This window comes from Anser brachyrhynchus (assembly GCF_964034855.1).
Source record: "Anser brachyrhynchus genome assembly, chromosome: 17".
NCBI lineage: Eukaryota > Metazoa > Chordata > Aves > Anseriformes > Anatidae > Anser > Anser brachyrhynchus.
The window spans coordinates 12,875,412-12,902,690 of NC_137710.1; the positions used below are offsets into that span (position 1 = coordinate 12,875,412).

The 27,279-nt window shown below is 43.9% G+C and overlaps 1 protein-coding gene across 1 annotated transcript in view; it reads right to left on the minus strand.

Annotated features, from left to right (window-relative positions):
- The window catches only part of LOC308179440 (uncharacterized protein), a 186,278-nt gene that overhangs the window by 91,343 nt on the left and 67,656 nt on the right, over positions 1-27,279 (minus strand). The window contains exons 11-14 of the mRNA XM_080559608.1: positions 5,891-26,783; positions 5,712-5,759; positions 5,536-5,600; positions 4,416-4,538 (exon numbers count right to left, since the gene is read on the minus strand). Of these exons, the coding sequence (XP_080415734.1) occupies positions 4,416-4,538; positions 5,536-5,600; positions 5,712-5,759; positions 5,891-5,937 (283 nt within the window). The 5' untranslated portion in view covers positions 5,938-26,783. The remainder of the gene's footprint in view (positions 1-4,415; positions 4,539-5,535; positions 5,601-5,711; positions 5,760-5,890; positions 26,784-27,279) is intronic.

Below are 27,279 nucleotides of genomic sequence, written 5' to 3' on the forward strand. Positions count from 1 at the left end.
CCACAGTTGCTGGGATTATAATGCAGCTGACAACTCGACTGCCTGTGATTGAACTGGTCATTAACCCAGAAATAAGGCAGGAAATGCAGAAGGTGGATGGCTGGCAGCCTTTTTCACCAGTGCTTGTAGCCCAGCATGTCCAAGGCGCCAAGCTTCCATACACTGTCTTAGCTCCATTTTGTAGCTGTGCCCTTGTTTGCTTCTCCAATACTCTCACTTACCACAGAGCTCACTGAAATGATGGCTAGGCCATGTTTCATGCACTGCTCTCTAGCTAATCTCACTCAAGGACTCTACGCTTGTAAACTTAATCTAGCTCATTAGTAGGAGAAGTATTTACAGAAATGTTGTCTGTTCAGAGCAATGTGCTAACAGTCACTAATTTTGTGGCTTGAAAGATAATTGTTAAAATGAGAATTTATTTCCTGGGAAGCCTTAGATGGATAGAGCTTGGGAAAAAATAAGTTAAGGAGAAGTTACATCACCTATATATAGACAAGAGTTGCTTGACTGTTCATGAATTTCATGACGGATCTAAAAACTCAAAAACCTACAAAATCTTTAACAAGCCTACTCAAGAGTGCAAACAGAGAGAAAAAGAAAAAAGCAAGAAAAGGTAAGGAAAAAATAGAGGAATGTCCTGTTTCCATCCTATCTTTCAGCAGAAGTCACCTTCAGGACCTGAACCAACCATGTAAAACAGACAGAGAAAATAAACATAAGCCACAAAAACCTCAACCCTCACAGAGACCATTTAGAAGGAGAAACTCACAGGGCTTCTCCATTCCACCTCACCCTGCTCATCAAATATTGATGAGAAACAGCAGTGGCAGTTGTTAGCTGGAGCTAGTAACGGAAGCATGAAAAGCAAAAATCAATGGGATTTTTTATTTTGATCAAGAAGAAAGGAAAAAACGTGTGTGGTGTGACTGCACGCTGAGTGTGCCTCCTCAGTATTTCTGTTTGCAAATAGAGGGATGGGCAGATGGATATTACTTGGTGCATACACACATACTAATTCCTCTGAAGTCACATTTTTACATCCAGCCTTAAAACTGGCAAGTGTAAGTGATACACTTTGTACATCCGTGCCTGTACCTTGCGAAGAGCACGTGTCCTGGCATGGTCACACGGGTGTGTATCACCCAGCTGGGCTGAAGGGGCCTGTTTTTGTATGTTTTTGTCTGTGGTGGTGTTTCCTGCTCTGAGTACAAAGATACATTTTAATTTTATTGGTTTGCAAAGATACTCAGGAAACCTCAGACATTCTCCGCTCTGCAAGCGTAGATAATGAGTTCCTTGATCTTTAATGTGCACACGTTTAGCACTAGGTAGCTAGCTAGCTACTAAGCCCCAGCTTTCAAGGAGAGTGTTTCTGTGTACTAACATTAAAGCAGTGGTAATGAATAGCTATTTACCATGTAAAAATTATCTTATTTCAATACAATGGCAAGTGAACCTTCATAGCAGTAATGATAACAACAGATCAACTATGCAGTTTGAGCAGCTCAGTAGGAATATGCTTATCTAAAAAGAAAACCGGAGATTACTTCGGAGCACATTTGATGAGGTCTATGTTTAGCGCCTCGCTTGTATCGCACACACCACCACACTGAGGGAGCAGATTCTTCCACTCACTAATGGAAGAGGTCTCAGGTTCAGATACTTCCCGTCTCCACCCCAAGCAAAATTACAGTAATCACAGCCCTACATGCAAGTTGGTGATCCCTCCCCTTTTTCAGACTGGACTGGTTTGAAGTAGGAAGCTGACCAAAAGGTGTGAAGCACCGGGCCTGTCAAATTCATCTCCTTCAGCACCAATAAATTCACTTAAAACGTGAGTGCAGGGCAAGGCATGGGATAGAGGGAGCAGCTTTAAAGGCAAAATATTCTGCAATTCAAGCCAGTGGAACTGGCTTCTTCCCTTTATTCTTTGTCACAGATGCCTTTCAAAGCAGTACTGCACATAAATGGGGAAATCCTCTGAAGGAAGAAAAATAAGACCCAAGTTGACACAATGACTCAGTTCTTCAATTTCCCATGTTTGGCACTGAACCATTGGCGCAAATACACAGAAAAGAAAATACTTTGTCCTCTGCTTAAAGCCCTGATTCCAAGTCTGCTGAAGTGAGCAAAGACTCTGGATCAGTTTTGTTATGGGACATTAACCCATCAAAAGAGAGGAAGCAGTCTGCTGTTATTTGGATCCCATTAAAACTGCATTTTTTCTTGTTTTCCCTATCCAGGAAGCAATAAAATGTATCTTCTGTTGGTTTTTGTAGAAATAATGCACCCACCCACACAGAGACTTAAGCAGGGGTGTTCACTTTGAAAAAACGTTAGTATATTCTCCTTTCTTAAAGCAGTTAATAAGATTTAAAAGGTTCAAGAAACACTCAGCATGGCGCAAAGGGGAGTTTCATGCTTAAGGATGTGAATTATTATTTGCAAGACCTGGGCTTGGTTTCTTGTACTACATACTCAAAAGCTGACAGGCCAGAAGTGCTAGAGGTCCTGCCCAAGACTCCAGCATTCAATTTTGAATGCAGAAGTCTGTCCATCCCTACTCAGCAAAACACCAAAGCGCGTGCCCAGCTGTAAGCACATGAATCATCAGCTCGGTGACCACAAGTGCTTTGTTGATTCACATCCAGGTGCTATAAAGCAAGGAGAGCCCTCACAGTGCATTACAAAGTTAAGCAGTTTTCAGTGAGGTAATCTCAGTTCTACAATAGATTACAAAAGAAATCCGTTCAACTCAAGAAATGAACTCAGCGAATAAATAGCCCTCTGCAATACGATCTCTATAACCTCTAGAGTGTTATGTGGCCAAGCAGGGGGTAGTTTGGTTTAATCCAAATTCATCTGTTGGATTAAGTTTATAGCTGGATTAAACCAAACTAAGACCACGAAGGGACAATCTCACTGTTCCTAACTACCTGTTCTTGTTGCTTTCTTTCCACCAGCACCAGTGATACTACCACTACAAAACTAGCCTACTCAGCTTTCTGATCTACAAATTAGCATAGCACAAAAAAAAAAAAAAGGTCTCTCATTTTAAAGTGGATCAGAATGCTGACTTACATGTATGCCTGTAAGATCACTACTGTTGGCTCAAGTGAAGGCATGAAAACACACTGTAGAATGAAGGAAAATGAAGGAAAGAAGAGAACATAAACACAGTCTTAGAAGAGATTCCACCTGTCACGCAACTTCATTTTTGGTTAGCTGGGTATGAGTGAGCCTGGGTATCTCGTATCAGCGCTGCATTGCATTACGGAGATGTATCCAGAGTGACTAGGACAAGAAGTTGATTAGCAAACAGAATTCAAAGCTCAAAGTATTTTGTACACCCTGTAGGATCCAGCAGTAGCTCCAGAGGAAATGCCACATTATCTGAGAAAAGGATGTGATGAACCTGTGCAAGTCATGAAACCCTTTGACAAGGAAGACTGAACTGAGAAAGAAAAGCCATGTACAGCTTTTTATTTTTTGTACCTGGTGCAAGTCTGGCCTGATATATCCTTGATCTACAATCATTTGCTTTTCTACCAAGCTTACAGGCTATCTTAAGGATGCCATATTCTAGAATTTTGTGTCCACGTGGAAGAGGTAGGCATATTTTGACTGTAAGACAGAACTGATTGTTCATGAACTTTAGATTTGGAACTTAGGTTTTGAAATAAATCACTCCAGAGCTTTCACTCGCTTTCAGCTTTCCTTAGTAAAAGTGACATGCTGTCAAATGAGCTTAAAAATCTCATACATCAATTCCACGATAACATTTTGAGAGGAAGAAAGAGGCAGAGAACTTTGGATCCTCAATCCTTTCACCCATGAATCTGCTCATTGTGATAATTTATAAAAAGCTTAAAATTGCCCAGATATCAGTACATTAAAATTTAATTTTAGAATGAAACTGTTATTTGAATTCAGTGGCCTGTGATAGATACATCTATTTAGAACATCCCACCAAGAGAACCTACTGAAGTACTTTCTGTAATTATTATTTAATACTGAACATTTTATACCAGCAGTGCCCTGAGGCCAAACAAGCCAAGTTATCACTGTTAGATACCACACAAATGTACCATTATTATAACAGTTCAAGGACGACCACTTTAAAGTTTTCTATGTGTTGCTCTGTGCAATGCTGCAAAACCCTGGTGACATCTATGGTTACGGTCCATTTTTAGGAGGGACTAGGGAAATGAAAATGTTCTGATTTCTAATGAGAGTAAGATACTGATCTCCTTATTCCCTCTCTTCTGATCACACCTTCCCATCCTTCTCCTTTGGGATGGAGTGATTCGACACTATCAGGAGATTTGATTTCAAATCCAACTCAGTAATATAATTACTTGAGCACATTGAAAGGAGGTGACGGGCACACGCAGCCAGGGATGAGACTGTACCTCTGGATGACTTGCCCTTCTTCACACAATCACACTGTCTTGAGTCAGCCATGAAACTGCATCCCCAGGTTTCCGGGTCCTCTGAAAACCAGACATGGGCACCGAAGTCACTCTGCACTGTCACTGAGGGGAATAAAGCCCAAAACACATTTGAAAATCTTGGCCTTTTAACACAGGAAGGATCTTCCCTACATAATCTGGATCTGAGGGACAGAATCTGAATTCAAGTGAAATTGGCTGCCACACAATGCCCTAGTCAAGGCTGTAGTAGTGCAATTCCAAGTTTCAGTTATTTGAACTTTCTAAACAAATGGTGGTAACCACACACTGGAGTTTCTAGAGAGATCGCCACCTTGTTACTAGGATGTTTTAAAGGCTGGTGCACCATATCATCACCGGTAACGTTATTTACCTTGGCTAAATTAGTGTAAATATATCCTACCATACACTAAACTCACACCTTCATCTGACACAGCAAAACAGCTAGGCCATAAACAAGTCATTTCTCTTCACAGGAACTCTCATCACAGCACAAACTTAATTAGACTTTTCCTGCCTATTTAGAGATTAAAGTCTTAGAAGCAAAGATTATCTGTAACTGCATGCAGACACAATTCACAGCTCCGATCATGATCTGAATTAGGGGTCCTAGCTCAAGCAATTATTTCTGTACATATCAGCAACTTAGTGCAGTGAGGAGGTTGGGATTTTCTGGGGAGAGGAAGACTGAGATTTAAAATACACTACTGGTGTAGAATTTGACCTATTCAGCTTAAAAAAATTGATATATATGTATTTTTAAATGAGAATTTATAATACATAGCAGATGTATGTCAAGGGCAGGAAGTGATATTCTACAAACCTGCATTCTAGAAAAACAGATTATAAGATAACAGATTTCTTTGGGAGCAGAAAGAGAACAAAGGTTTTGGGGGAAAAAAAAATCCAAGCAAACAACAAAGAGTTCTGTGATAGCAAGTCACATGACGACAAAGAGCTGCTCTTCATGATCTGAGCAGATGAAGACTGAGAACTTTAACATAATCAGCAGGAAAAATTATAGAAATAGAATATGATCAGCTTGGATCAAAGAGCCAAAATACCAAAGTTAACAACTCACCTCCTGCAAACAGAACCCTGGGCTTTGTAACAGACATTTGAAAGATGTCACTGTCAACAGCAGATCTGTTCCAAATGCAGCACAGTACACTGAAACATTTCTAACTTAGGATCAAGCTAAAACATGTACTTTTATAAAGCAAGAATATGAGTTCTTATATATGTAGTTATACCAACCTAAGTCCTAATGTGGAAATAACAGAGGACAGACATATTTTGCCATGTCTATCTGTAAAGTGGAAATAATTAGTGACTCCAGTTCCAGCTTTCTTCTCCACCCCACCCACCCATATTTTAGAAGCTTACTACCCAAACAGCCATGCTGATTTGAGTAACACAGATTGAAGAGTACTCACACAAGCATCTCTGCAGACAAATCAAAAACAGCATTCACCTCCAGCATGAGCTGAGGGGATAAGGAGCTGGAAGAGGGTCAGCACACAGTAATTTGTTCCATAGATACTGCTATCCACAGAACACACATTTCTCTGCAAGAAAAAAAAAAAAAAAAAGTAGAGCAAAATAAACTGTGTGAAATGTGCAACGTTCATATGACTATACCATTTGGGGACACAAATAGCTGTTTTAGCGTTACCACGTATACCTGCGTGCTTAATACCTCAACATTTTCTACATAAACAAGGCTTACTAACAGAGGACACACATAAGTCTCTATCACCAGAAGTTGGATCAGACCTTTATAAGAAAGCAAGCTACACGCTGTCACTGCTGCTCATCCTGGCCTTGCACATACAAATCAGACCTTACCCAATTTCAGGGTTATGAACACGATCACAGCCTTAGCTGTCATTCTGTTTGGCTAAAATTTCCACGTGATGGAAACATCTGATGGCCCTAGAGCTAGCGAAGCTGAATCTTTAAACTAAAGAATCAAAAAGCAGCAATGGCAGAAAGCAGAGAATATATGAAGAGAAATAAAAGATCATTAGCAATTCTCACAATTAATTAAACAAAGCTAAGGAGGAAGAGGAACACAGCACTTCAGATAGCTCATCACTGGGACTAGAGGGAGGGGGGTGGTATTCTCCAAGGCCTTTTGCGGGTTACCACAAAGAGAGTTCACAGATCTTCCACTCACTTACTTAAATATTTGATATGAAATTAAAGCCCTGTTCCAACTTTTATGACCACTGTCTCCCTCACTCTCCCCCCCCCCTATTCCCAGCAGACCCCTTCATCCTTCACATGCCTGTCCTCAGACCAAGACATCAGCACAATTAGCACCAGCCCACTGGCGCCAATTAGCAGCCAGTAGTGTCTATATTATGGGAGGGGGGGATGGAGGAGCGGGTCCTGTGTCTCCAGCCTGCCTTCACACTCAATTAGATTAAGTGGAGTCTCCTGGCTGTGGTTGGTTGGACAGTTGTTGCAGTAATTGCGTCTTCTCTGTTGCTGCAGGCAACCTCCTCCTAGGCTCTCCGATCCCCCCTTTATTGACTCCCTGTGTTGTCCACTTACATCACGGCGCGTTTCTGCACAGAGGAAAGCAGAGAGGGGAGCGGAGAGGAGCAGAGGGGGGTTGGGGATGAGAGAAAGACCCCAATGTCTTCGTTTAAAACTTCCGAGTCTGAAACTTGAGGGCCATGTTGCTGTGGCCCCACTAGGGTTCAGCTGTGACTGCTCACTGTGACTGTCACAACCCCAGCTTCCAACAGGGACAGAGCAGGACAGAGCCAGCAAAACGCCTCGCTGGTGATCCAACTCGCCTCGCTTGGCATTTCACAGGGGAGCACCCAACAAACACTAATAACGTGTATTCAACTCAGAAGTAAACTTATTAGGAAATGAGCTGGTGGTTGCCCAGTCTTGCTCTTGGCCAGTGACAAACGCAGGGAAATGATGGGGATAATTGGAAGAGCAGCCTAAAGTTACACTGCTCTGCAACGCCTGAGCACTGCTCAGCACTACTGTAACGTTTTCACTTTGGTTTTGTTCTCCTTCAGAACAATGCTTTGCAGGTATCTGACAAGAGTGAAATCCCATAATTTTTAATGCAGAGGTAAATAGGTACATATTTCTGGTTTTGTGTTCCCTGTTAATTTAAAATTCACTTCTTAAATTCTGTAGCTTTGTGCACTGCTTTACAACACCAAGCTGAGACAGCGCACTACTACCGCTGCTGTAATAGAACATACTCTGAGGGAATACTCGTTGCTTTCATTTTATTTTTAAACTCACGAAGGACAGCTGCTACCTAGCACCAATGTAAATATTTGGGCTCCTTTTGTAGATTCAAGTGTCTTCCTGTTTTGAACAGGACAGTGTGACTCTGAATAGGTTTCATTTCTATTTTGACACCTCTTTTAAGATGGGTTGATTTGTGTTCTGGAGCTGTAGATCTTCTCATACTGTCTACAGAAGACCTGCGGTGAATAGTTTGGATCAGATGGAAGGTCTTCAGATAACTAGACCAGAATGAGATAAATCCCACCCCCGATGCCACATAACCCATCACTGTTACTCCAAGTGCTGTTATGGACACGCAATTTGAAAGCAATGTGGAAAACACACATGAACCTCTACATAAGATACCTGATACTAGGAGGGGAAGAATCAGTTTTCCAAAGTAAATTTTTTCACAGGATTTTAAGAAATATCAGCACACTTACATGCGTTGATAATAAGAAATATTACCTTGGGTGGCAGGGGGGAGTTCCAAACCTTATTTTGACAAAAATGTGTGACCAAGACCAGGTTGAACTTCTATAGTAAATCTGTTCCAGGGAAAGGATAAAGGAGTAGGTTTTCAAGGAATATAAAGCCATAGTTTTATTCCTACATTGGGGCAGAAGTGATACACTTTGGGCATAACTGCTACCTCAGCTACCTGCTTCTTATCAGTACATCACAGATGATACTTGCTATCCCACCTTGGGACTATGAAGGCTTACTACTCAACGGTCATACATTGTGCGATACTTAAAACGGATTCTCTCTTGCTTTGTGGCAAGACTGAAGATTTTCCTTGAGATGCTGGCAAAATCACAGGGTTGATGTGGATTTCCTGAGGGAAGTTCTTTCCCTGTGCTGTATTCATTGGTCATTTTACATCAGCCTAACAGACATTTCTGGATTTAAAATTCCTGCTTAAGTATTTCAGGTAAGAGCAAGGAATACACAGCTAGGAACTGAATACAAAGCAAAGAATTGCCAACAAACACTTGCTTCATCATAGCTCTGCTGCCTTCCCGAGGGCCTAGGAAACTGTGGCAATTTCTTGAAATTGCTTACTGCAAACTTGCATGGACAGAGAAATATCCAGAAAGAAAAAAAATGTTTCAGAAGAAAACAAGAGGATGCACAGACCAATGATGAAGATAGATTGAGGACCAGGATAGCTGAGTAGTTCAAGCACTGACCAGTTAGGTCTCTTAGGAAGGAAAGGTTTAGATTTAAGCAGGTATGCATGGTAGTTCTATCTCCAAAATCTTTTTTTTTTTTTGAGCCAGATTGTTTTTGAAACACCCTACTGATTTACTTAGTTTGCAGTTAGTATTGTACCAACTTGAGCATAAGTTGTGCTAAAAAATAACACTTGAAACTACATACTGTGCTGTATCAACAGCAAATTCTTGGAGTTTTGTTTTAATTTGTTATTTTACAATCTAATGATTCACATGGCTTTGGTCCAGGACCAAAATGGAATTTGAACTTTATCACTGATTATGCAGCATGCGCTCTGCTTATTCACAATCAAACACCATTTTTCCAAGTTATTTAGATCAAATTCTGCATTATATACCAGTCTATAGAATTCCCTTCAGAATAGCGGTGTCCTCTACTAAGAGCAGAAATACCTGCACAGATCCCAGGCAGTGTGAAAGGATACAAACATTGGCTCCTTTTCTACAAACAGATGGGTGATTTCAGCTCACAGGCTAGATTTTCAAAACTGCTCTGCTACTGCAACGCTTCCCTTAGAAACATATTGTCAGATTTTAGACAGAGGATGCACATGATAATGGGCATCCAAGGCCAAGTCTATATTGAGTTTTAGCAGTCAAACCAAAAACCAGAGCTATCAATCATCTCTACTGAAAGCCCATCAACTCAGCTTCCAGCAGCCAGAGAGCTGCCTGCCTCTCAGCCCTACCCCCCTCCCAGGGTGTGTTTAAAGCATGCCCATGCTGTAGTTTGGAGCACAGGATGCCCACCAGCAACAATCATATAACGCCTGGTTCAGGTTTCCCATTTGCACTTCTCTTCCTATCATCTAACTTGATGTAGATGTCTTATTTTTGCTCTCCAGTCAATTGACTACTTCAAGGGTAAGACTAAAAACTTGGCATTAATGTCAGAAGGACTTTCCCCCCATCCTTTCCCTTCACTTCTCTATGCCCAGGGTTCCTCTTACAAGCTCTGTCCCATCCTTTGCTGCTCTGGGCTTCTCAAGCTTTTCTGCAAAAAGGATCTGTTAGGTTAAACACTTCTCTCCACCTGTTAGTGCTTTCTTCCATTGTTCCTTTACGACTTTTTCTTCTTGTCCATTTCCAATGTGCTTTCAACCTTTCTCACCTCAGGTCCTCTCACATGTGTTTCTCTGTTGCTGTTCCACTCCCTCCAGAAATACTTCTTTTCTCCTTTTGCCATGTTATACTTTCTCTTTTCCTTCCTTTGTTCGTTCCCCATCTTTTTTCTCCTCTTTCAAATAACCTCTCTTCACATTCTTCTCTCTCATCTGCATCCCACTCCTCCATTATTTCACATATGTCTTCCACCTTCTCTACTTGCCTGTTTTTCATGAGTGCGTTGTGAACTCTACTGGCTTTTTGTTGTGATCAGGAAACATTTATTGACATCAGAAACATCCTCATTAGCTCAGGACAGGTGGGAACCATCTTTGTTTCCTGCAGGCACCATCTCCTGTCTGCCCAGTAAGCCAGAATGACAGCTGCACGGCTCTGACGTGGAGATATCTTCCTCTCCCCACCCTTCCGTCTCCACCAGTTAGTAGGGCCCCAGCTCAAGCCCCCGCAGGTGGAGAGCAGGAAGAGGCTGATGGGCAAAGACGACCCCAATTAAATCCTGTTAAAACTCTTTCCTCTCCTTTTGACTTTGCTAGGATTGGAAGGTCAGGCTCAAGGGCTAAACATTACAAAGCTCTCGCAGCTGACTATTGCAGAATGACAGAAGTCAAGCAATTAAGATTATGAGCAACAAACAAAGGAAGAGAAAATAAAACAGATTCATTTTTTTTCCCTCATTCGGGCAGTAGAAATTTTAGTTTTTTACTTTGATTTCACTGAAGCATTGAGCCTAGATCAATGAAAAGGCGAGAACCTGGTTCTGAGCTTGCTCATCACGTTGTAAGTAGGAAAACTGCAGGGAAGTCAAGGACATTTTACTGATTTAAACGGACGTCGGAATCAGACCAGTCATCTCCTTTCAGAAAATGATTAGCTTTGGTTGTAGAGTGTGCTTGTGTGCTTCCTGACAAGGCATTGGGAGGTACACACTCAAACCCACTAAGACATTATCTCCAAAGGCCACTCACTATAGAAAATCCATACATTCCTTCCCTTTGCACCACTAGGGACTTCTAGCGTTACTTTGGTTCTTAACCGACAGCACGTCAGGGGACTCCGGGCCAGTACCCCCCAGTGCACAGGTCTGACCATGTCCAAAGCATACTGGAGTGCCAATGCACAGATAGCGGAGCTAACTTGGAACAAGCTGACTGGGAAACCTGAGAAAACACGGTACCCATGGCTCGTCAGCAGGGTAAATTGCTTTGCACTGTGTCCAAGACACCCCTGCTATATCACATCAATTTCTCACGACTGATATAGCTTAGTTCCAATGTGTTTTCATTGCTTACAGACGATATTACATGACTAAAAGTACTTATGTACATCGATTATAAAACCCCGAGCTGGTTGGATTTTTCTGCTACACGTTAGTACACCAACTAGTACAGCAGGACTACTTCGGGAATGAGATTCGCCCAATGCTGTCTCCAACCTGATTTGCAACATTCCTAGAGGTAACGTGGGATGCATTTGACCATTGAAAGACACACATTTAAGAGAGCTGATTCATCCCATGGATATTTTTCTCAGAAAGAAGTCACATGTTGGATTCAAAGGATTTAGTGATCCAGGTATGTTCCTGAGAGATGACTTCAAAACCTGTTCACGTAAACTGAGTTTTTCCTGGTTCCAGCTAATTAGGGATCAGACCTATGGATCAAGGCAAGATGGCAGAATTAAATCCCCATCTTCATCTGCCCATTCAGTCCTTCCATAAGTAGAGAAGTGTTATTCCATGTTGAAAAATGACTTCACTCCCCCCACGCTGAGCTCTAAGTGCTGCTCATTCTCCTACTACAAACCAGGACAGCAACTTTGCTTCCGAATTGGGAACCACGAGGAAGATTACTCTTATGTACTTAACTGTACTGCGAGGATATCTCAGACACATCTTGTCAGCACTTAAACTTCCATGACAGGCTTCCCGCAACATTTTCCAGGTGAGCACCCTCGCTCCTTCTACCGTGTCACACGCTCATCATTCACCACTCAGACACGGCGGGAGCAGCCTGTTGACATGGTTTCTCTCACTCTTCCTGGCCCCTGCAGCTGACCTCCTGTCTCCCCAGCTAGATCAAATCCAGGAGACTGTACTTAGAGCTGGGTCACTGGATGGTGTTAAAAGCCTTTCTCTTCTTCTCTCAGCAACCAAAGTTGGAAGGTGGCAAGTGGGAGAGAAAACACTTCAAGCTGATTTTCCTTCAGGTGATGCATCCTGTCAGATGGGATGGGAAGGGCTCCCAGACACAGGCATGGGACAGGAGGGATTTGCAAAACTGCATATTCATGCTTTTGGAAGTTTAGGAACTACAGCTAGACATGCAGAGGCAAGGACCATATTGCCACATTTTTTCTTTCTCTCAAGTTCCGGCACACAGCAAAGGCAGGGAGAAATGATGATATGTGGAAAGTTCCCTTATCAGTTCTTCACTGCTGTTTGCAAACAACTCAAAGAAAACACCTCCTTTGAAATCAGACAAACCAGGAGGTTCTGGCATTGTGAAATTTTGTTTTCCATGCCAGTATGAAACATTACGAGTCTGAAGGGGCTCGAGATTTCATTTTGCCATGTGAAACAAGCTAGGTCTGTCTCCAAGTTTAATTTAATGATCTGTCACTGACTACCTAAGAATTTGACAAAACGCTCTTGCAATTCAAAGCACACGCTCCTTTTGTAGCTCCAGCAAACTCGTCAAGTTGCATCTCACGCAATTTCAAGGGGATGTTGTGTCAAACTGAAAAACTAGTCTTTAGCTCTCTTTGTGGAGAAAAGGGCTAGGGCACCGCTGCAAAGATGCAGACCCCCCTCATCCTTCCCTTTCATGCCCTGAGTGTACTAATGGACCTTAACAGCCCTGCACAGCCTCACTTGGGACCTCCACCCAAGAACCCTCTGCTCCTTGGTTCTGAAGTTTCATTTAAGCCCCACTCCTTGCCTGAGCTACGACACAGAAACATCTGCGTCCTGCCTGTCCTTTGCTGCTCCTTGTTCACTGGCTGGGCTTCCCGTTTTGACCTCCGACGCGACTCATCACGTTGCATCCGTCTGTCTGGGCAAATGAGTCTGTGAATGGAAGGTGTCACTGCCACCACCCCTGTGTCAGTCTTCTAGTCCCAGGGGACTACACCCTGGCTGGTGAGGGCACCAGCCCTGCCTGGATTACGGTCACACTCAGCTCCCAGCTCACCGTCCCCTGCGGAGCAGCCCTGCTCTTTTTGCTGTTCCCTGCTAACAAGCACCCTTCTCTTTTCCCTGGTTATTCTGTTATCGTTCACTATTACAGCACAGACAAACCCAAATGCAATGTTCCTTCTCATGCTTTTCCTGAAGGTTTTCTTCAAGGCCTGTTCTATTCTTGTTGACTTTCTCTCAGCAAGATCCTATCAACACCTCTGCATTGTACTATTTGGAAATAAATGTAACGGCACCATTTGGGAGCATACAGAGGAGCTTGCAGTCATATGGATGAGCTGAACAGCAACGACCACATCAAAGTGGGCGGCCATAAAATCGGAGCTACTTGAGAGATGATTTTTGCTGTGATTAAAGGAACAATTCTTCACTGAAACTGCTGAATACAAAACCACAATCTCTAGCTAATTTATGCTGTGATAATGAGCACAGCCTCCCTAATCCCAAGGCAGGATGTTGGAATACTCTGCCCCAGAAGATAGACTGAAAATACTCTCATAGTATGGAACAATTTCAAATCTGGTCTACAGCTAAGGTGTGTATCCTTTCTTTTCTTTCTGTTTTTTTTTTAACTTCACTTCTCCATCGTGTAAATTTTTTTTTGTTTTTGGCCACTGTAGGTAAAGGCATTTCCCTTCTTATGACAGAAAGTGACTCAGTAGCCAATCCTCACGTGAGGTGAAGCTCATTCCTTTACCAAGCTCTACTGGAATCTCCGCATCACATAAGCACGCCCATCACAACTCAAGGCCTAAGAACTTAGGCGTTGACAAGTCTTCTGCTAGCTATCTCTAACTGTGCATGTTGCTGCTTGCTTTCCATGCCAAATACCGGTTTGTAACCACTGAAAGAATGTGCACTAAAAGTAGGCTTCCCCTTCCCAGAAGCGGTAATCAAACAACGCTTCTGTGGAAGCCATCTCCTTAAACGTGGCTTCCTCCCTATTCAAAACAATGTGGTCGGGATGCTTCATCCAGTCCATTGATCTTAGTGCTTTATAGCACAAGCCATAAAGCATATTGGCAAGTGAGCAAAGCTGCAAACACAAGTGTGTGAGCGTCCAGCATGTCAGATCCTTAGTGGGTTGGCATAAACAGGGAGGGTAAAAATATCCCATCATTGCAGCAGGCACAGAGATTTCTCAAGTGGCTTTTTTTAATAGGTCATGTGCCCCATTCAGCAGCTCCAGCTGATGCTTCCAAAAGAAACCCATTAACAGCCTCCCCTATGTGCTCCTTATTGTTTGCACAGCTTTAATGGCCCCATCTGGCATCATCCAAAAGCCTCCTGGTCAGAAGCAAACAGCAGCTTCTGGTTACAATGGCACGGGAAGTTGTACTTCTCAGCCTCCTTTCTTTACTCAGAAGATCTAACTTGCAAAATAAATTTGTTTTCTAAATGAAGCAAAGATTGGAAGGTGTGTAACAACCTGTAATCCAAGTGACACTACTGTGACATCAAACAAACTCTCTTCCTCTTCACCAATGATACGGCACTGCCTGCACGCCAGATGTCTGGGCCTCCTATCTGTCGTGGTATCCGTCAGTGCCGTACCCTAAGAGACTCACAGCACAGAAGGAGAAGAGGGAACCAAAGCATATCCGCAGTGATGAGGAATTCAAAAGGCCAGCCTCTTCAACTCCAGCACTACTTGCTAATGCGGGAACGGCCCACGACAGCTGAACAGGACGGATTTCTGCACAGACAGCTACTACAATACAAACTACCTCCCAGAAAAACTGGCAAATCCACATCATCTATTTTATTTGTTGAACAAGGCTGCTCAGATCTGACACCATGGTACTCCTTGGACAGAAAACAGTCAGGTTACTCTGGGGAGCCCCCAATGCTGTTTTATGGAGGCAGATCCCAGCTAGCCTGGGTAGCAGCAACATTGAAGATAAGCAGGGTAGGCTTCAGCACAACTGGGAAAAGCAGTGCGTGCGTCCAACAGCACCTGATGTGTTTGCCACCACAAACCAGTGTGAGTGCCTTATTGATTTATTTGACTGCACAGACATACTCTAACCTGGGAGAAGTCCCTCTGCTTGGGAGGTCTCAGGATGGCTCCTGGGCTCCCAGACAAACACCACTTTATCAGTAACAGATGCTCTTTGGATACTCTTCAGAAGGCCACATCCTCTCTAGGTTTGGCCCTAGCCTGTCCCATTACAGGAGCTAGGCACACCTTTTGAGGTAAACCCCAGCCTAGCCAAGCATTAAAAGCACATAAACCCTATTCTACATGTGCATTAATTCCCTTTGAAAGCCTTAAGACCATAGGCACCTTCTGAAAACCGACTTCATGCCATTAGGAGGTTTCCAGTGTGCTTCTGGGAAGTGCAGCCAGACAGGAGGGTTATTATGAGAGCAAGAGCCAAGGCAGGAAGCTGACAGGGTTTGTTTTCTACTCTCTCTCCTTTCTTCTACAAAACAGTGTTGCTGAGAGCTAGCTGAAAGGTCAGAGACAGTCTGCAGTCGGCTGCTCTTTACTAAACAAAAGTTTACTTTCATCCACTGTGCTGCAGCCGCTGGAGTCACTTCCTCCTTCCTCCGGCCTTTCTTGGAGGCGAGAAAACAGTCGGCTCTTTCACCACGTTAAGAAACCCATTACAATCAATTTAGCCAGCGCACAGACAGACTCCGTGTCTACTGTATTCTGTTACCACCGGCCGGGGCGGGGGGAGAGAAGACCTACTGCCCAGCCTCCCCTCGCACTCCCTTCCGTAATGGAAAGGATGCCGGCGCCGCCAGCTATTGGAATCACGCTAACAAATGAAGCTGTCATCAAACACCTCTTGGGGGAAGTGGTGGGCAGCAGGGGAGGGTGCGTTCTTGCGGTGGAGTTGCCTTCGCTGCAGTGGTCCTGCTGGCTAATTGCTCAGCACGGAGAGCACACACTTAAAGCGCTATCGTCCTCGTCAATAATGGGGTATTAGGTGCCTCCTGTTCGGCGTGGCATTGATCTGTTCCAGCTTTCCCCTGTTGTTGTTGTGTTGGTGTGTTTTTTGTGTTTTTTTTTTTCTTTTCCTTTTTAAGTGTTTTCTGAGCCTGTGTTTAGCGTGAGTGCTGCTTAAGTGCTAATTGTTACACCACAGATTGATTGGCGACAAGATGGCTTGCCAAGTTTCTTCTCCCATCTCCCCGGGAGGGGTGGGGAGGAAGGACAGCGGGTGGGGGCCGAGAGGTGGGGAGAGAGGGAATCCTTTTGCACTCACTGACTTCCTCTCCCACTGTCTTTCTGAGCTGGAAACTTTTGGCCTTTCAGACCTCCTCCTGCCAATTTCCATTCCTGTTTTGTTGCTTTCCTCCCTGCTACAGAAACTGTATACATCTTTCCATTATTTGAAATTTCCTTAAGATGCCGTCCTGTGAGCTAGATGACTTAATGGTTAAGAAGAATGCTGGAACAACAGAAGAGTCAGCATTTTGCCTTTCCTTATGAAAAGGAAACAAAATAAAAAATGAAACTGTTTAATTCCTCCAGATAGTCCCTTTCTCCACCACATTTATGCTTCCAAAAACCTGAAATCCTGAGGCCAACAGTGACATACAGTGAGAGCTGCATAACAAATGACACAGCAACTCCACAACTCTCCAGAATCCTGAAACATCTGGGCAGGCCCCAGAGCAAAGATTTGAAACCATCCCAGAGAATCTAGAACAAAGATCCGAAACATACAGATACTGGATTCAATACCTATACTATCCTCCTGGGTAATGTAAAACACTGGTAATGTTCCACCTGAGGTTCAAGAAGGTTAAACTCATTTTTTTTCCCAGTGTGTTCAACGGTTGCTTGACTGAAGATGTCCACTAACTCCAAAACTCGTGACTTCAAACCCTTTTTTTTTTTTGTTGGTCACCAAACATTCATAAATTGCTATAATATAAAGAGGAGAAAGTTTCTCTGTAAAGTGGATGAGTACACAGTACAATCCCCAATTCATTCACGGGAAACTGGGGCAGGACTGATAGCTAACTAGTTTAAAGATACCAAGTTAAGGTCAAAACTGAAAATAGAACTCGGAACTTCCTGAGCACGGTATCTGTACAGCATCCTGTCACCCTGCATGTATTAGACCCTCACCTTCTTTTGGGAAAACACCAAGTATTCCACGGTATCGCATTTTCTGCCAGGCACTTTTTACAGTTTTGTATCCAAGCCTTATGCTAAATATCAGAGCTGAATAAACAGCTTAGCGCATGCTGTATTCAAACACTGCCATTTCTTCCAACTTACCCAGCAAAGCATACAAGTGAATATAATCGCAGTGTTTACTACCCAGTGCCAGCCAGTCATGCTTCTAGGAAACAGAGGTGCCACCACATGACTGTACCGTGTCAACAAACAAGCAAGTTGTGAACTGAAAAAATGTCAAAATGAAATGTATTACTTCTTTTTGTGCCAGTTACAAGGAATTTTGAGCATAAGAGTCTGCTCTCTAGAACTATCAATTTGCATTGGCTGAACTAAAATCCTGGATTTTTTTGGAGTTTTGTATAAAAAAGTTCTAACAGAAGACACAGCTTTAAACCTTGCTTTTTAATTAACATGCATGCTACTAGCACCTCTGTACTTGAACTGACCAGAAAGCAAATGCAAGATGCAAGCATGCTCCAGTTGCAGTTTGCTTTTGAATTCATGCAAACTAACCTGCCCTGGGAAGGCTGCAAGAACCAGCTGTAGCGTTACCAGCAGGACCTGGCCGTCACTCACTTCCCTTAGAAGATGAAGGACACCCACGACTAGATTATCCTACCCCTCAAAGACCGGGTCAAACCATTGCAGAGGAATAAAAATGGCCTGTTGTACTCGTCCTGGCTTTACCCAAAGCAGCACAAGTAACTCCGCTACCTCTGGCTGCATAATGGGCAGCTGGAAAAAAATGAGAAGTGAGAAACATTCTCAAAAACTTGGCTGACTGGATGTCAAAAGAGACACAAGAAAACACATAGAAAAGCGAGAAACAGTAAATGAGGAACCAAGGAAACACGACCTTTCCTCATTTCATATCAGGTAGGGTATTTGTATTCTATTCCTTGCTCATCGTATGGCAGAAGGTTAACATAGCATCGCTGGTAAGACTGAAAAATATATGAGCATGACAGCTATGAACTGATTGTAACCTGAATTTTCAGAAGACACCAAACACAAAGTTTCCCTTCACGTTCAGGAGATCTATGGACCTTCGGTACCTCTAAAAGTAGGTCACAAAAATACTCTGACAAAATTTAAGAGAAGCTTCGACTGGGAGAAGGTCAGAGGGGAGCGATAAGAATAAGAATCTTCTAAACAGCATTTGCTGTGCTAAACTTTCACATTTGCAATAGCAAATTTGACCTCATTTGGCTGCTAAACCCATGTGCACATTCTAGCCAAAACTTTTTCTATTACCACTTGCAAATAGCAACATGCCAACTCTCAAAAAAGCGTTTGCTCAGAACTTTTGCAAGACAACCCTCGGCAACATGACAAAGAAAGAGACCAGAAGGTACAGCTGATAAATCAGGATTTACAGAAGGCTTTTCATCACACACACACAAACAACAAGAACCAGCCCAACACCCAGAAAGAAAGAAATACACGCTAGGTAGAAAAGAGAGTCATGCTAGGAGTGCACACGCAATGAAAACTGTTTTCTGAGCTGCTCTTGTCCAAAAACCACAGAACAAATTGCCGAGGCTTTTCCCCACTGCACAAAGTGCCTTTTAGCATCCAAGGTTTTCTCCTGTGGGACAGGAGAGAAAGGGAAAGACAACTGGCGTCGAGCTGCATATTGTCTGAAGATGCTGTCAAGAACATCATAAGGAAAGAGCTGTGTCTGAGGTCATCAGATTAGAGAAGGAGCAAGGAACCGAGGGGGGGCTGGGGATGGAAAGGGAAGGGGGAGGCTCAGCGACCTGTGTGACCTCTACTGCACTAACTTGATATAACAAATAGTTCTGAAAAACCAAATACTGTTAACCCTTTTAAACTGGGTCATTCCCTGCTGTGGATGGCTCATAGAGCTGAGCCTTTAACTCCTTCCTCACCACACGCTTACAAACATCTACAGTTGACAGCACATTAGGGTATATTAAATTTACAGTTCTTACTACAAACCAATTCTTTTCCAAAAGAATTTCACCTTACCCAAGTCAAAGTATTTCGTGGATTGCAACTCCAAATTTTAGCCTGTTTAAGGCAAAACACAGCCTTTGCAAACAGAAAGGTGATCCTTTCTTTTGCAGAAAAGCTCACTTTTGGGTGAAAAGGCCAGTGTTTTTCTGGTGATACTCTTCAGAGTTGAAGAGATATTCTCAAGATGTACAGATCATATTTATTGAAAATCTCGTTTCCCTTTTGAGGGAAGGAGAAAGCAACAATGCTCCCCCACCACCTTGGACTCCCTGGAGCACCAACTGCAAACTGAGGAGGGGAAAATCTTCCAGGCCCCAGTCCTGTGCTTACAGGGCCTTACTCACACAGCTCTCCTTGCAAACCTGGCCCTGTGTTTGACCCAAGAACACACTCGGATGTCTGTTGTGTAACTGGAAACTGAAGCAAACCTCCTAACTCTGCAAAACTGAGCTCCAAACCTTTGAGGAAATGATTGTCTTCCGCGATTCTACTACATTTTTTAACTTCTGCTCACAGCTCCAACTGCTAGAAGAAATTGGGAGGTATCTTAGCCTCTCTGGTTCTATTCCTAACCACAAATTAAAATGGAAAAAATGATCCAGAAATTTCAGAACCCTAAAAAACAACTTGAAATTCCACTCTGGTTTTGAACATGGATAACTATTTCAACAGGAATCCTAAATTTTCCATTACCATTCTTTTATTCCTAATGGAAAAACCTCAGTTTTCTTATGCTGTTATTACCGTGACAGTCACTTGTTAGCACACACACCGCCATAGCAATGCAGATTTTTCCACTTGGGTGGCTGAAATGAATTTGCAGTTTTGAGACACCCAGAGCAAAGGCAGCCCATCGCTGTTCTAAGACAGAGGACAGCCTCCCTCTGGCACAGCTACCACGGGAAGGCCACTCCAGCAGCGAGGGCTGGCAGGGCTGCAGCAGTTCTGACTCCTCCAAACCTTAACGGGAAGAGCCAGCTCTTTGTTGGAGGGGACTGAGGATGGACAGCAGCGCCCTGAGCTCCTCTTCCCCTCCACTTGGAGTGCAGCATGGATCAGATGACTTCCAGAAGTCCCTTACATCTTGAATTATTTTACAGTTCCGTGAAGAGATGAGGATTGCTTTGAAGAGCTATTTTTCCTATATTGGGTGTCTGAAAACAGAAGGTGAGGGATGTCTTCAGAAGTATTTTCCTACGCGCTACCAGACCAGAAAAATGTGATGTTCTCTATAAGCTGTCTCCTCCATCATGTTTAACATCAAAGAAGACATAGAAATTACTCCTGGAAGGAAAAATGGCCTTCTTGACCATTGCATGGGATTTTGTCTGTAGAGAGTGTACCCACTCCAAAAAAAAAGTGGAAGAGGATAAGATTCTTCCTGTTTCTAAACTTAGAAAAAAGTTCAGAAACCTCCGATTCATTATCCCTGAATCTGTAAGGTTATGTGGAAGTCTGCAGAGCTTTTTCCACTTCACATCAATGGTTACAGCTGAGATGAAAATCTAGTCCTTTTCCCATCATTTCATTTCAGTAGGAGAGAAATAAATTTCACAAAACCTCTGGCACTTTTTTCTTGGTCAGTTTGCTGTCTACACAGCACTTCCAGGCACACGAGACTGACTGGGTGCAGAGCCCTGAACTCCACCTTGCAGGTCAGCGGTACCCAACGACACAGGGACTAGGCTGAGGGTGGTATTATTGTGCCAGACCAACTGGGCCTTTATAAAACTTACACCAGTGGTGTGAGACCAGTGACAAGCAAAAGCTAGTGCTTCCTTAGGTTGTTTGTACACAAACATTTTCCATGCTGATTATAAACATCTAGATGCTCTCCTCTTCCCCCCAAAGCAAAATAACAGATTAGGCACGCAGTGATGTAAAGCTGCATACCCCATCCAGAGAATATTGGCAGGATAAGCACTATTGAGGAATGGCACTGGCATCCCACCAAGATTGCTATCACAAGTAAATAGGACATCAATCGGTTGTTAAGAATAATAATTGACTTTAAAAAGGTGATGTTATTGGATAACATACCGGCTCAACTAGCTTTAAAAAACTGCCGATGCTTTTTACATAGAACACCCTACATGCTACTTGAATAGTTAACTGTTAAAAAGGTCCCAAGTCTTACTGGGGTGTCCAAGCACAGCCCACACAGAAATACTGACTCTACACAGAAAGGATTTTTGAGTTTAACATAGATTTGTGTTACACTTTGGCTCAATCACACCAGGAAGGCAAGCCTAAGAGCAAATTTCGTCATATGAAGGAGACAGTTTAAATCCAGCAGCTCTGGATTCTTGAGTAAGGAAAAGATGAGAGTCCCACAACAGTTGGAAGAGTCCCCTAATTATCCAGCAGTAACCATTCTGTCTGCCTGCATGGCCATAATCCCATTGTGCCAAATTTGTGGAGTGCCCCCCATACCATGGACGATTCCAGCAAGCTCACCAACAGGAAGCTGTGCCAATTTCCAGGCATGCAGTAGAGGCCTTCGACTTACCTGCTTCCCTTTTCCTATCCTCCTCTGCAGTTCCCTGGCCATCCTTACCCCAAACACAGCTAGGACCTTCCTCTTGCTGGTTCACTTGCACACGTGGCAGCTACTGCTTTATCGGTGAAGACTGGGAACCCAGGACTTCACAGCCTCCCTACCACCTATCCTTGCACTGTAAGGAACAAAGCAGAAGTAGGAGGTTGGCTGCTGCGGCTTACACACAACTGCTCTCTGCCAGAGATGCCCAGTTAAATTCTTTAAGGAATTTAAGCAGTTAACAGCTGCTTAAATACATCTCTCACTGATCTGCTTTTTGGTTAGTTGTGAACCTAAGCAAGCCCATCAAGAGACAGGTGAAATGGGGAACTCGGGCAAATTCAGCGTTCTCATAGATTAATGGTTTCCTCCACAGTAACAGCCGGGAGATACCTGCTTCAGAGCAGCATACACATCCTTCTCCCCTTGCGCCTTGGGCTCTAAACCATCCCATAAACACCTTAAAAACTAAACTTTAAATCCGGAGTAAGAGACCAACAGCCACCAGCAGGGCTCCAAGAACAGACTGTATAACACACTTGCTCCTTTAGCTTCAGGTAAGAAGCAAAGAGGACTTTGCTGCCTTTAACAGTGGTACCTGCAAGTGCACCAGCGTATCTCATTGCACTCCACCTGCAAAAAGGGTTAGGAGCAGTTTCTTTCTGCCTCTCTTCCTCCTGTTTTCATCAACGAATGTCTCCTAAACCCAGCATGCAAGGAGATCTCCTTGGCACTGCCTTTCTAAATAAAGAAGAAACTTCTCTCAGCTGCCTATTACAGGATGATTAAGGGGGAAGGGAGAATCTAAAGCAATCTGATGAGAATTTACAGGTCGTCGGCTCCCTTTCCCACTGTCAACCAGGGGGCAACCCTTAATGGGGTGAAACGGCTGCAGGAGAGCACAGGGCTCAGCCTTCGGTTCAGCCTCTAATGAGGGGCCATGGGCTCAGCTAGGTCAGCTTGTTAGAAAGGGAAGAACGGCAGCAGAGTGAGAGTCGGGGATGGAGACTTACAATAGCTCTTGAGGGGCCATGAGCCTAAGCACAGGGGCTCTGCGGGAGGGGGAGGGGGCAGCAGCCATGTCGTCTGCCTGCTCCTTGCCTCTTAAAATCCCATTACCTTCCTTTTATTTCACAGCAGAGACCTGGTGGGGAGCGAGGCAGGGGGGTAGATGTCCAGGAGGAACTGCCTCTGTCTAGTGCCTTCCGTCAACAGAGGTCAGGCCCATAGGATCAATTTTTTTCCCTGTGTATGTGATTTTCTTGTCTCTCTCTCTCTCTTCCTCTTCTTCTTTTTTTTTTTTTTTTTTTTTAAAACAAGAATACGGGCGCCAGGCTTACAAGAGGTCCTCAAGAGCTGTCAATCAGGGCATGAAATATTCAGAGAGCTTAATCTTCTTAGGGGATCTGTAGAGACCCCCTCATGGGGTCTGAATGCTCTTCATGAACTTGCAAAGAATGGGTAAGGGGAGAGGGGAAAATAAACACAGCTGAAAAGAATGAAAAGAGAGACATCCTTAGACAGACACCGTCATATCTTGGTGAGGGGCATATTATAAGAATTTAAATAGAATAGAAAAGACCTTTTAAGACCCAATTAGTGGAACAGTCTCCCTTCTGACTGGGAACCCAGAGAATCACCTTTGGGTATTCTTCATCACAGCTATTTCTTTCTTTTTTACTCAACAGGTAGCCCAGCTCGTTGACATGCCTAGCTCAATTATGACCTAGTTCTTGACCTTACGCAAGTTACTACTTCTCCACAGATTTTGCCTTTTCTGTGGGCCCAGCCAATACACAAGAACTCTACCAACCTGCTTAGTTAATGTTCAGGATCGGGTAGACTGCCCTCTGGGAAGCTTGCAAGCTGCATACGTTTCCTTTAAGGTCTCAGGAATGAGGTGTGGATTTTCCAAGGTACTCACATAGCTGAAAGTAAGCTGGTCTTCAGTTAGCCAACTACTGATTGCACAGCAGGGCTAACAGCATGTATTCATAGCAAAGGAACACTCTCTGAATAAACATATCTTGAGGTGTAACTCAGATATGTAAATAATAAGAACACTTACGCATATCTAAGATAGAGATACATCAATTCATTTTAATATAGAAGTGAAATCTTGACCAACTATTTTTCAAAGACTACCCAGGGGCAGGCTGTTTCCTTTCCAGAAGTTGCTTATTAATTGAAAGAAGTATCAATAGGACAGCTACAGCTATGCAGACCAAACAAGGTGGATAAAGAAGAGAATTCCAGCAACTAGCCAGTTCAGGCTACAGGGGCAAATTTATACATAGCATTTAGGAAAAGAAGACACCAGTGTGGTAGAGAGAAAGGGGGCAGACAGGGGCAAAGGCAAGGTATATATTTTCAGTGGTAGTAACAAATCTAAAAAGAGAGACAGGGAGAGAAGCCTTCTTCCTCCTCCTCCTCTTCTCCTGCACCTGGGGTCATGCTGTGACCTTTTCGAAGATGGGATGTAAAAGTGACCTTTGTCAGAGTGTCACGGAGCGCCCAGCCCAGGCTTCTGCGAGGAGACGTGGGAGGCCTACAGGCAGTGCTCCTTCTGCGGGCAGAGGTCCTGACCCGCAGCAGCGCGCTCACAGAGCTGTCAGGGGCAGGCTCCCCATCCCCAGTTCCTCCACACAAGGAAACAATAAGAAGACAGGCTAGCAGACAAAGAGCCTGGTCTTAAAACTTTCTCATCCTACCTGTAAGTGGTATTGCTTGGGAGCTCTGAGAAACGCTTCTTTATTTCTCCCTCTCTCCCTTCCCTGAGTCTTAAAATAATCTTAAAAAAATGCCACAACTCTTATATGCTTGAGTTGCCTTCATGGAGCCACAGGCACACCTGCAGTACTTTCCAAGACAAGACAGAGAGGAACGGGGCCAGAGCTTCCTTGCTGCTTTACTTCCACTGCTTTATAAAACCACAACTCAGCACCCCTAACTGGATGCATTGGTGAGGCACCCAACTAAGAAATGGCTTCACGGGCAGCCTTGCCTGGCTTTTCTCTGAGGCTGTGCATTGCTAACTACTCTGTGCCCATAAGCCATACCAGGGTAATATTCACACACTCATTTCCAAAATCACTTGCATAGTTGCTTGAGAAAGAAAGAATCCAGCACCAGGGCAGACACCAGCTTACTGTAAAGAAGTCAGTTGTGTGCAGCAAACCAAGCAAACCCTGGAGGACACAAAGAGAAAACACACTAGGAGCTGTCTGACACTGGGTCAGCCCCACACAGAACCCAAGAGCTCTGCTGCCACTCACAAAGACAGGCACTTCCTCCTTTCCTCCCCTAGCCCTGTCTTTTGGCTAACACACAGCAGATCTTCTGAATAAACACATCTCTGTTGGACGTGCAGTTCAGGTGCTGGCTGCTCCAGCTGCGAAGCCCCCATCTCCCTGCTATGTCCTGGAGGCACGAGAGGGCAGAGGAAGCAGGGCAATCTCCAACCTCCATCTCCTGCTGCCCCACGACCTCTGGGCTGCCACTGTTGACCCTGCTGGGGTTGCAGGGGGTGGACTAATTTGGACACGTTCAGGCAGTTGCTGTCATCAGCTTCCTGCTTTGTTGATCAGGGAGGTTTTTGCTGTAGGCGGGAGTCAATTATTTGGCAATCTCAGGATGATTGGAAGAGACTATTAGTGTTTGACATTTTAAAGGGAAATGGAAAACAGCCCACCTCTCCCTTTCTGCCAGCTAAACCAACCACTTCATATTAAACTTTGCATAGCTTCTTCCGCATACAAATTAGCTCAACAACTGCTGCTCTTCTACTATGTCAATGGGCCACAAAAAAAAAATGCTTGACCATGACTCCTAACCTGCCAGCACAGAACACGGCCATCTGGACTGCAACGGCGTCTCAATAAGCCTACATGCAGCAAAAATCCCCGCACAGAAGACATAAAAGAGCAGGTTGAGCAGGGGATTCATGTCTGGAAGTATCCATAAAATTGTCAAAATAAACCAAAACCGAAATGCATGCATGGATGAACTGTGTTTGAAGCTTAAAAATCGTATTCCAGAGAAAGATCTGAGCTAAGTGAAAGGGTGGTAAATTTAAGAGCTGTTCAATAAACCCTTTTTATTCCTGAGAACAGACTCTGACTTTTTCAAAGACTTTTCCAAAGCTTTATCCTAGGCTTCCTTATGTGAGGAGTGGGCTGTCCACTCCTCCTCAAGATCCCTCTCCAGGGATTTGTTAAACATTTGTGCAGAAGAAACGACTTATCTTGAAAGTGTAAAACGGGGAGTATGACAGTCCATTTGGTAAGATAAGCAGTCAGGAGTCATAAACCAGCAGCCTTAGTTCCAACTGCAGTTAAGAAGTAGCCCTTGAGAAAGAAAAGAGTATAGAGGGGCTCCTGGAAAACAATTTTCTCAGAACTAGCAGAAAAAAAGTGTTGTCTCCTGCCTGACAGGTCAGGATTTACAGCTTGGGTGTATACCTCCTGTCCTTCCTAACAGCAGAGTTACGTAGCACATTTAGATTTCCAGTACTGTTATGCAGGCATATGCAGAAATCCCAGTCAGAACCAACCCCTCATTGCACCTCACGCTATACAAATACACAGAAAACCTTTGATTTTCTTCTTTAATACTATGGGTTAAGATTTGAACAGCAGATTTGCTATTTCCAAAGCCTTAGCTATATTTACACCAGTAAACTCACAGAAAACCACGGAGTATTAATGACCTGCTCATACCGTACCCGAAAAGGAGAGCTGAAGGTGAAGGCCATGCTTCCCGATAAGAACTGCTGCAGGAAAGCGACTGCTCCAAAGCTTACACAAGCCAGTTCAGCAAGAAAAGGCCTGAAATGACTTACATTCTGTAAAACAGAGAGGAAGAAGACTTTAAAGTTTCAGTAAGTCCAGGTCCTCTGCTGTTACAAGTGCCAACAGTCACCTTAGATAAAGCCCTTTACGCTCTGGAATAACAACCCATGATGGAGTCTTAACAAGGAGCCTGCTGGTGGCGGCTTGCTCTCCCCCCGGCTCTCTATTACTACCAGTATCCAGTTGGACCAAGCTCCCCTGGGACTGTCCAGGATTTTTCTGTATGCAGACAGCTCTGATGTGGCAGCAGGGCAGACTCTAAGCGGTGGTGTGATTTAATAAACAGACACTTAAGGCAGTTTACGCTGGAGTCAGCCCACTTCGGATGGCCTTCTCTGCTAATTTAACACGGGTTGCAGCCCCCAAGCTGGCGTCTCCCTGCTCATTAGGGAAAAGGGGTGCGTATGCATGCGTGTGGGGGAGGAATTCTTGTTTCACATTGGTGCTCGAGAGACTTTATTATACAGGGCAGCTCGTTTCACTCACTAT